Source organism: Phaethon lepturus, unplaced genomic scaffold (assembly GCF_000687285.1).
Source record: "Phaethon lepturus isolate BGI_N335 unplaced genomic scaffold, ASM68728v1 Scaffold57688, whole genome shotgun sequence".
Lineage (NCBI taxonomy): Eukaryota > Metazoa > Chordata > Aves > Phaethontiformes > Phaethontidae > Phaethon > Phaethon lepturus.
This window is the reverse complement of record NW_010556670.1, coordinates 5,285-16,160: the sequence shown is the minus strand read 5'-3', so window position 1 is coordinate 16,160 and position 10,876 is coordinate 5,285. Positions and strand designations below refer to the sequence as shown.

Here is a 10,876-nt window from a genome sequence, read left to right as displayed (position 1 = left end):
AATGGCCTCAAGTTGCATCAGGGGAGGTTTCAACTGGATATTAGGAACAATTTCTTTACTGAGGGAGTGGTCAAACATTGGAACAGGCTGCCCAGGGAGGTGGTGGAGTCACCATCACTGGAAGTGTTCAAAAAACGTGTAGACATGGCAGGTCAGGACATGTTTTAGTGGTCATGGTGGTGTTGGGTTGATGGTTGGACTTGATGATCTTAAAGGTCTTTTCCAATCTTAATGATTCTGTGATTCTGTGTTTTGGAACCTATTGAAATGCCATTTTTTAAACTTGGAATAACATTATTCTAATCCTATGTTTATATCATTCTCATTATTTTTGATGATGGTTTTGATGAAGAAGATTATTATTGCCGTGAATAAGAATACTATGTGCTTCTTGTGGTTTTCAATATTTGGAAAGAAGAATGAACTCCACAAATATTGTTTTTCCCTGAAGAAAAATTATTTGGCATATATAAATGACATTGTGTCATACCCCAGTTCATGGACAAAAGTTTGTGTCTTTGAAAAGGACAACCAGAAGCCAGGACCAAAGTGTAATTTATGACTCCCTGCCTACCAGTTAACTCTCTATGATCAAGTATTTCACTGTAACATAGGTGACTCCTGTGGAAGTGATTTGGGAGGTCTACTCCACCCTGTAAGTTCATAAGCCCAGGTGAACTGAAATCTCTGATTTTGGCATCCTAGTTCAGCTTAAAATTTCAAAAGCATGGCCTTATGTTATCATTCACCTTTCACAATTTACCTTTTAGAACATCCACCAGGAAGCAGGGGGATCAATGCTGTACATCCTTTCCTTGGTCTGAGGCGAGTCACAATTTCCAAGAGACTGCTGCAATAACAAAAACAGGCACCTTCCCCCCTCCTGTTAAAACTGGACCATTATGCAGGAAGACATGCAGAGTCTGAAGTCAAAGGGCAAGAGGAGTCCTGTTTCTTTGGCCTAATGCATGGTTTCCCAAATGTCATTTGTTGGGTATCACTGTTGGAAGCAGCCTTCTGTATTCCACCAAGCCTAAATTCAGGACTGTAAACATCATCATCTGAACATTATCACAATTTTGTCCCAATCCCAGCTCTGTTCCCCTTCCTGCAGTCCCATCATTCTGCTTCACAGCCCCATCACTCCTTAAGACCCTTAACCCATAGCTGAAAGCTGCATGTATTCCCCTCTATGCCTTTCCCTTCCCAAATTGGTTCTCCAACCACAATGCCCCAGCTATCTAAGGCACATCCCTGTCTCAACAACCCTGTTTCCCTCACCTTCCCCAAATGACTTTTTTCCCATGGCCTTAGCAGAAACACATGTCCTGGACTAATGAATTTCCTGCAGGCGCAGGAGAAGAACAGCGGGGGAAGTCTGCGAGCTGGAGGCAGCTTCACGCATCAGTGAGTTACTGGCCAGTCAGTGACAGGAGCAGTGGTGTGAAGGCTCTTACTCTGATTTGTAAAAGATCCTGGACATAGGCAAAAGCAGCAGTTGTTGAGATCATTTTTGCTCGGCTTATGTGTAACACAGCGTGGGAACATCTCTCCTAGTGATTCAGACTTTCATCTGGCAAAGGGCAGTTTTTGTTCCAGTCCCTGATCCTTCGGTCGTGTCTGCTTCCTACCCACCCGCTTTGTGTGAAATGCATACGCAGTCTTAGGCATGAACTCCCTCCAAGCTGCTCCCTCCCGGCTAAGCGCTTAAAGTTGTTCTCTGCAGAGAGCTTTGTTGTCCCTGGTTTAAGCCCTGTGGAAATCCATGTGCTTTATTTGGGTACACTCGGCAGTACCTCAGAGCAAATGTCGCTGTGATGTTTGCGCTTGTAGCTAACTACTGCCTTGGAGTACGCTTGCTGCTCTGCTATAGTGTTAAGCATTCATATGTTAATCCACCCTTGGAGGCTGTTGTGCCTTTACTGTACTGTAAGGCTTTATCAAATGACAGCAAAATTAATAGTTTGGTTTCTGCCATTTTGATACAAGATGCTTACTATGAAAAGCAGAATATACATCACTGAAGAGAATTTTGGAGCATTGCTTATTTCTCTTCAACTACAATATTTTCATGCCTTTTTTCTGCATTGCCATTGATACCAAGGCAGTGTCAAATTTGCTATTCTGTAAAACAGAAAAGATTCTTCATAAAGACTGTGTATGTGTATACGCTGGTCTTTTTCCCTGCTGAATAGATTTGACCATGCCATATACCAGCTGAAATGTCATGAACTGGAAACTGCAAGCCGTTTGGGTTTTTAAATCTATCAGTCAATGCCAACCAGTACCACAGAGAAGGGAATGGGAAAACAATGATTTTGAGATCAATTCACTTTGCAACTTCTCCAACTCTGAGTTTGAGAATGAATCTGCATTTCACTGTACAAAAAGGTAGATCATATTTCACATAGATATTTTTCTGAAACCCCCATTCCATTTCTTCTTTTTCTCCCCACAGAAACCAGTGGACTCTGTGATTTCCTTGAATGCTGTAAATTAGCTCTGAAGGAATGGACAACTCCAACAAAAAAGCCCACACAAGTCTTCTGAGAAGCCAGCAAGGGAACTAGAAAAAACAGCTTGACTTGCAAAATCTCACCTGACCCATGACTGACTCTCTGCTAATGCAACGCTAAGTTGAGACACCTTTGTACATCAGGTACTGCAACTCCTCAGCACATTACTGTTTGTACAGCATTTTTTCTTTAGTCTCCCGGTATATAGTGGAACAGAGAAATACAATTTACATTCAATTGTTTATGAAAACATCCAAATACTATATATAAAGCTTTAAACACTTTTCCTGCAAGATATTGCAACACGGCTCATTTCACATGACAGTCCAAGCCAGGCTTATAAAAACCTGGCCTGTTGGCAGCCCATCCACACTCCATCCGATCCCTGCAGGGCAGCTGCCTGATTCCACCTGACTGATTAGGGTGGTTATTTGTGCTGTGATCATCGGGGTTTCCACCCACCACAGCACTGAAGCTGTAGCTCTCTTACTGGTATCCTTTCTGCAGGCTCAGCAAGTTTCTGCTGCGGTTATTCAGGTTGGAGACTCATTTGGAGATTCATTCAGTTGGAGATTCAGCCACCAGAAGGGGAAATTTCAAAATGAAATGAAGGTCTAAGCTTTGTCCTCACTAGAAGAGACTGCTCCTACAGGCACACCCTCCCAGCACAGGTATAGCTCCGTCTGGCAAGAGGGCTTTTCTCTGTAAAGCTTATGCAGATCCCAAAGACAAAATAAACTACACAAGCAAAGGACTTTGCACTGAAAAATCCAGATTCTTTTTTTAGTGTGTCAAATTTTGATCCAAAAATGCTGGTATTTGCCAGTTATACTATCTCAGTCTACAGGTTACTTGAAAGTCATACAGTAACATATATAGTGGCCAGGAAAAGGTCCAACCTGACAGACTTTCCTCCTTGCCTCCTACGTGGATTCTGGTAATGCAGAAATCCCAGGTTGCTCTCTGCATGTGTACCTGTGCATAATGCATTGTCACACTTATTAGCGTATTCAGAGCCATCTGCTTATGACTAGAGTGCCATAATATGCATAGATAGTCTTATTCATATGTATTTTTTCCAGATCCAAGGATGTTTGTGTTGCTTTACATCACAAGTTTTGCTATCTACACAAGTGAACAACCTCTCCAAAGCCAGCTGAAAGGAGAAAATTACTACACCAGATACATCTGTAGCATCCCTGGTTTGCCAGGCCCTGCAGGTCCCCCTGGAGCCGGCGGATCCCCGGGGCCACACGGACGCATTGGTCTTCCAGGAAGAGATGGTAGAGATGGCAGGAAGGGAGAAAAAGGTGAAAAAGGGAGTGCAGGTATTGAATATTTGTGTAACCTAACACAGTAATACAACAAACTAAGACCTTCATCATCACTGTTATACATATATATAATAAATATATGTTATACATATATATTATACATTTATATGATGAATGTGTGTACGTGCCTGTGTGTGTTTGTGTGATGCATGCATACATAGTGAGAGAAAGAAAATATGCAGATACAGTTTACATATATCTAATATGCATATAGTGAAATCTGTGTAAATAAATGTAAATGGATAGCCTGCCTTGCACATAGGCACTAAGAAAAGGTTTGGGGAAAATGAAGCATGTGTGGTGTCAAATAGTCTAATTTGTGCCATTAACTAGGAATAAAAGATTAGTAGGTTTAATGTACACATTAAAAATGCTCAAAGAGTAGGAGATATTTAGTGCACAAGTATCATTATATAGGTTGCCACGTTGCTGTCCTTCCCATCAGCAGTGCCCATAGTTCAGTCAGCAATGGACTGATTACATATAATATTCTTCAATGTGTAATCAAGTCATATGAAGAAAAGTAGGAATATAGAAGAAAAGGACCTGTAGTCTGTGGAGCCCTGTCCTCTGTTCCAACCCGCCATTCCTTTCGCAAACTTACTAGAAGATTTTGAAAATACTTTTGAAGTATTTTGAAATTCTGACTGTATTTTTCCTCTTTGTTCAGGCACACACAGTAGCCCACACAATCATTTACTTGAGATGATACGTGCAACAATTAACTAACTTAAAATGTTTTTGAAGGTTTAAGAGGAAAGACTGGGCCATTAGGACCAGCTGGAGAGAAAGGAGACCAAGGTCAGGCTGGTAAAAAAGGACCTGGAGGATTGACTGGTGCCAAAGGTGAAGTAGGTCCAGCTGGACCACCTGGACCTAAGGGAGATAAAGGAGACCGAGGAGAACGAGGTGCACCAGGGGTCTGTAAGTGTGGAAAGATAGTGCTGAAATCTGCCTTTTCTGTTGGCATCACCACCAGCTACCCAGAGGAAAGATTACCAATTGTATTCAATAAAGTCCTCTTCAATGAGGGGGAGCATTACAACCCTTCCACAGGGAAGTTTATTTGTGCCATTCCAGGGATTTATTATTTTTCTTATGATATCACCTTAGCAAACAAGCATCTTGCGATTGGGCTGGTTCACAATGGGAAGTACCGCATAAAGACATTTGATGCGAACACAGGCAACCACGATGTAGCTTCTGGATCCACGGTGATCTACCTTCAGCCAGAAGACGAAGTATGGCTTGAGATCTTCTACACTGACCAGAACGGTCTCTTTTCTGATCCAACGTGGGCAGACAGTTTGTTTTCTGGCTTTCTCTTATACGTTGATACAGATTACCTTGATGCTTTATCGGATGAAGATGATCTCTGAGGCAGATGGTGTCAAATGACATTCAAACTGGACACCCCAGGACAGGACTTTATCTAGCTGCGTGGGGGACACAAAGTTGAAAAAAAATAATCTGGGAGTTTATTTTTGCTTTGATAGGAACCAATTCTGAGCTCAGAAGGATCCTTCTAGAATCTAAGCTGGATTTTTTACAGAACAGCAGGGATATCAAAAGGAACTGTAACTAACAAAAGACTGCATCACTCCAGGATTGACTTCTCCTGAAAGTTATGTTTATAATACTATTTAAACAAATTTAAGATAATGTACATTGGATTTTATATAAAATATATTAAGTTGCAATGTAGAATGGATATTTTGTATATGACATTAAAGTAAAATTGAACAATTGACAGCAATGTCATCTTTGGTCATTTTAAGACAGGTTATACATTAAAAACAGAGAAAACATTGGTTTTAAAAAAGGAGAGGACTAAAATAGGAATGTCTGCTTCAGGACGCAGCCGAACAGGTCACAAAGAAAGTTCCGTCTGATATTTACACCAACAAATGATATTCATAATTAACTAACCTCTTAATAAACACATGAAGATTTGTGCTAGCTGAGGACTGCCCAATGACAATCTTAAAAGAACAGAACAAAGGTAGTAAACATATAAAATAATTAAAAATTGGGAGATTTGAAAACTTGGAGGTAGACAATCAGTGTTCAACGGGGATATTTTCAGTGTCATTCCAAGTGGGTTTGCTATTCTTTCCATGTTATTCCATATCTTTCTGAGAAATGTGGAAGAAAATACAAACTTTTTACTGAAAAAAAATACGGGTGACAAAAACCTGATAGAACAGTAACCAGTAATGAGAATAAATTATATGGTACAAATGGAGTCATATCATTAAAGTCTTACTTATATTCCAATATGGCCAAGTGCAGTGAAATAAATGTAGGTCACACACAAGATGAAAAACTGCATTCAGGAAATCTGTGAACTTGGAAAAGGCACATGGGACCTCATGGATAATCAGCTAAATATGAGTCATCAGAGTAGGCTGTTGCTACAGCCCTTTGGATGTATGTTAAATGGAATTACAAGTAGGAGTAAGGAATAGTTACTTATGAAGCTACTACTTTGGTCAATGTTTCAACAACTTACTCAAAAATTGAAAAAAACCCAAAGGTTGTAATTCTACCCATGCAGATTACACAAGACGTGTAACAAGGTCAATTTATTTTTCTTGTCAATGAGGTTAAGAGGTGATTTGATCACAGTCTGCAAGTACCTGTCTGGAGATAAAATTTCAGGTAGTAGCTCGCACTTCCTTCCATCAGACAGGAGCTCAGCAAGATCCACCAATGAGAAAGGGTATCAATTCCCACTGGAAATGAGGAACCCATTTTATCAGTGGCAGTAATTAAGCGTTGTAAAAATACCTAGGAGCATCATGAGTTCTCCAGCATTCAACATCTTTAAGTCCAGACTGGCAATCTTTAACTTTCTAAGAATTTACAATCTTTTTTATTCATCCCAGCTTTACAGAAAACTGCTATTTCACAGAATAATTAAGGTTGGAAAAGACCTTTAAGATTATCAAGTCCAACCATCAACCCAACACCACCATGCTCACTAAAATTTCTAACAGTTATTCAGGTAGTTCAAATGCTAGTGGTCTGTGTGGCGCAACTCCTCATCCCACTTTATTTACGATCAAGGCGGAGAGAAATTTCTGGGGTTTTTCTGTGTCCTTGACTTAATTAAGAAAATTACAACCAAATAAAAATTACACAAAACTACGGCTGAAATTGCAAAATGAACACTACAGTTACATATGGAACATTAATCTATGCACCCTGTATCTGTGTCCTCATTTCCCCATGCATTAACACGCATGTCTTTGAGTACATGATTGCTGCTTTATGCAGTGGACAGGTGCAAAGTCCTGTCCACAAATCAAACTGGCAACGCCTGTACAACCCTTGTTATATGTGACAGTGAGACATGTGTGGTAGAAGACCAAAGTGGATTATTTTTCTAACTAGACATCTAATTTATTAGTGTTATACAAGGGCTGCTTCCTGTGAAAAATATGGAAGAGAACACTTACACTTGTGCCGTACAATCATTTATACACCCGCAAATTAAGCACAGTATGAGTGCAAAATGCAGCCCAGTCATCATTCACAACGGTGATTGATGCCAGTGCTTCACAGCCACCGGTGCCTGTACGAGGCACAAAGACTATGGGCATTGCTCGGTACTGTCTGCACTGAAATCCCACAGCACAGAACAGGCAATCGTATCAGACCCACGATGTCCAGGAAGCATCATTCAATAGATGCAGGACTGGACCTATAATATGTATTATGCAGCAAAAGCAACTAATAGAAGTATTTAATTACATGTTTATTTAAAAAAATAGGGAAATAGATTTATGACATTTGAATCAATAGAAAGTTTATGTTAGGAGTAACAAGACAATTTTTGTTAGAATTAGAAAATCTCCTATAAATCCCAACTTAAGAAAAGAGTATGACTTCTTCAGACTCTACGGAAACATATTTGGTAGTTATAATAAATCTCAAAATTTTCAGACAAAACTAATTTTTCACAATTGAATAGAGAAAAAAATAGGGCTTTATAGTGAAATGTTCTTGGTTGCAATCCTAACTAAAAGAAAATTGCTTCCATGTAATAATCTTGTAAAAATGAATGAAATATGAAAGAGAATTTTTACCACACCTGTGTGGAAAATGACATCATGGGAATAAATAAACCAAGAGTTATTGCTTCCCTTTACTTAATAATTTTAGATTTATGCTTGTAGAATCACAGAAAAGTCATTTTAGCTTCCCTAAGTTTTCCCATTTGGATTCTGTAGCTATTTGAACAGTTTATATTTTGGCATGAACTGTTGAAAATAAATAATTCTGTTGAATTATTCCTATAGGTTTTGGCAAGAAGTATCTTTTTACTACACGTATGGACAACATATGTATACAAAGTAGCATGTGTCCTGGCCCTCATTCAGGATCTCAAGGCATTATCCTAAAGTAAATCATTGCTATTGCTATTATTTTACTTGAAAATAGATCAACTTTGATGATATGATATTTCATTAGGAGTATTCCTCTGTCCAAATTTTAATTTATATGGAAAGTATCTTCAGCTGCAGTCTTCCCACCATTTACACCAGCAGCTGAGGAGGTCTGGTTTGATTTCAAGATGTTGTAGGATAACAAAGAGCGAAATCTCTTTGGGACTAAATTTGAAATTAATCAAAGATTTCTACACAATATATATATCATTCTACACATCCCACAGTGCCATATAAAATTAGGCATCCAGACCAAGCTAGTCATCTAGACTTTGCCTACAGTCAGAGAGAAATTAGTATCATCAGGAGAAACTCCCAGGAGGAAACATGTCTTTGCTGCAGCACCAACTCTTGGGCTTCCTGATCGAGGCTGCAAGAACTCATACAAACCTGAGACCACCAGGAAACCTTCAAACAATATTAAGAAGGTTAGTGTTCCTGAGATTCATAAGTAAGATAGATATATATATATATTTACTTGGGATACATGTATGTAAATACACATAAGAAAAAATAAAGTTATTTGAAACAGAATAGCTCCCCACAATCTTTTACTCTTCCAGTCTTTCTTTATACTTGGTAGAGTGACATCAAGGAAGAAGTCGATCATATGTCCCATTGTTGGAACATTTTTAACCTAGATAATTGACTAAACATTAAACTCCATCTTCAAATTGATAGTTCAAATTGAGTATGTTACTGCAAATAAATACCTTCACTTTCTTCACTACTGCTATTAATGTCCGTATGGTTTAGGCTCTTACACAATTTTTTCAGGAGAAATAGGTCCTAAAGAATTTTTTACAATGAGGAAATAGTTACTAATGGATATCAGTACTGAGAAAATTATCTATGTTCTTCAAATCTCTTTAAATCTACCTAACAACATTTATGTATTTTTGGGATAGGCAAGGACATATAAAACTGACAAACAGCTTATTTCGTTCCCTACGAAGTATGTTTCATTAGTTGATGCAGATCATATAATACTTTATTTTTATTTATCTTCCACAGGTCAGCCACTAAGTTCAGTTCATATTAATTCACTAAGACAATTACTGAATAATTTACTTTTCACTAATTTGTTTAACTTCTCCATTGGCAGGTAATTCATACTCAGGATAACCATACTGATGCTGTACTAGGCAATTTGGTCAGTAGGAACTTCAGTTTTATGTGAAAATGTGGTTTATTTTATATATATATATCTCAGTAGGTGATGAATCCCATCCAAGAAATAATACATGAAAGTAAACAGGAGAAAAATAGAGTTGAGGAACCAATATACCACAATCTTTCTCAATGAGTAATACATTGGTTTCAAGAAGCAATTTATTCCTTTCAGTATAAACCATTTAGACTTCAGCTCAGAGAGCATTTAGAAATTCTCGGTCTCTGGTATTTGGTTTTGTCCTAGCTGCATATATCAGATCAATTCATGAACGTTACTACCTAAAGCAAAAGAAAAATTAATTGGACATATTATACATATATCTTTTAATAGTAAATATATACAAAGAAAAAGGTGTCTTAGATTATTTGGCATTTGGCTTACATCCCTCAATTCTGAGTATAATTACTTCAGTAAGATCCAGCAGCGACCTGCTGGAAGAGGTGTAAGGAGATTTTTCCTCTATGCAGATTGTTCCTGCAGCAGCAAGTATTAGTATAATTTTTTTTTACCTGGCTTTAATCTCCAGAAGCTCAAAGGTCATTGCCTAGGCTAAATTGGTTGTTAGCTCTCCTGTCATCAAAGTAAACAAATAGGTGGGGTAAATCTCTGTTTGGATGACACTGTATTAGACACCTCTTTTAAGAAAGGAATCAGGAGGTACCTGTCTCTTCACATTACCTGTGTCTACACGACTAACGTAGGTTAGCCTTTAACTTTGAGATGGCAAAAGTTTAATAAGATGTCTGCTCTCACAGAACAACTCACTAAGTGGAAAAATTACCTTAATTTAATTTGGCAATTTATATGTGTCACAATTAGAGAGATATGGATTGATGAGAACACAGAAGTACCCTTATAATGATGGAAGTGACCTCTTGCCAGACCTTTCGTAAAATACTGCTCAAGTTGCTCCTGGGACAACTTCAGCTGTAGTAACTTGGTTGTCTGCCAGAAAAAATCACAATATATTAAGGTGGGCTAGATAATTCTTTCGTGCCTCCAAATTCAACAAACTTAAGTATATATAAAATATTGACTTTTAAGACTACTTAATTTTATGTGTAGAATACCTAAATGTATCCTGGACTGTTTCTACTTACACCAAAAAAATCGTAATTTTGTTTCTTTTCAAATTTAAAGCACCTGTCAAAATCCTAAACACAATACAAAACACAACGCAGTACTTGTAAAATCATCTCTGTGAAGGAATAGCCTTGTTTATGTCATGTTAACAGAGGGACAAAAAATACTGAATTACTGAAAAATGTAAATGAACTACGATTCTCAGCAGGCTCTAGAGCAAATTTTTAGCAAGAAGCAGATGGAGTTTCTAGAAATGAGTGAATTATATGAAGGAAATGTACCAGCAGTCCCTTTTCTTTCTCTACTTTCAACAAAGTG

General features: G+C 38.1%; 1 protein-coding gene across 1 annotated transcript; it reads left to right on the top strand.

Moving 5' to 3' along the window:
• The first annotated feature begins 2,456 nt into the window (after positions 1-2,456).
• Positions 2,457-5,596, top strand: C1QTNF7 (C1q and tumor necrosis factor related protein 7). Its single transcript, XM_010292518.1, has 3 exons — positions 2,457-2,659; positions 3,599-3,844; positions 4,598-5,596. The coding sequence occupies exons 2-3, from the start codon at positions 3,607-3,609 to the stop codon at positions 5,227-5,229; spliced, it is 870 nt and encodes a 289-aa protein (XP_010290820.1). The 5' UTR covers positions 2,457-2,659; positions 3,599-3,606; the 3' UTR covers positions 5,230-5,596.
• The last annotated feature ends 5,280 nt before the right edge of the window (positions 5,597-10,876 follow it).

Coding starts and splice junctions, on each gene's coding strand:
- C1QTNF7 (XM_010292518.1), top strand. CDS start 3,607: ATGTTTGTGTTGCTTTACATCACAAGTTTTGCTATCTACACAAGTGAA. Junction 3,845..4,597: donor AGGTGAAAAAGGGAGTGCAG/GTATTGAATATT, acceptor ATGTTTTTGAAG/GTTTAAGAGGAAAGACTGGG.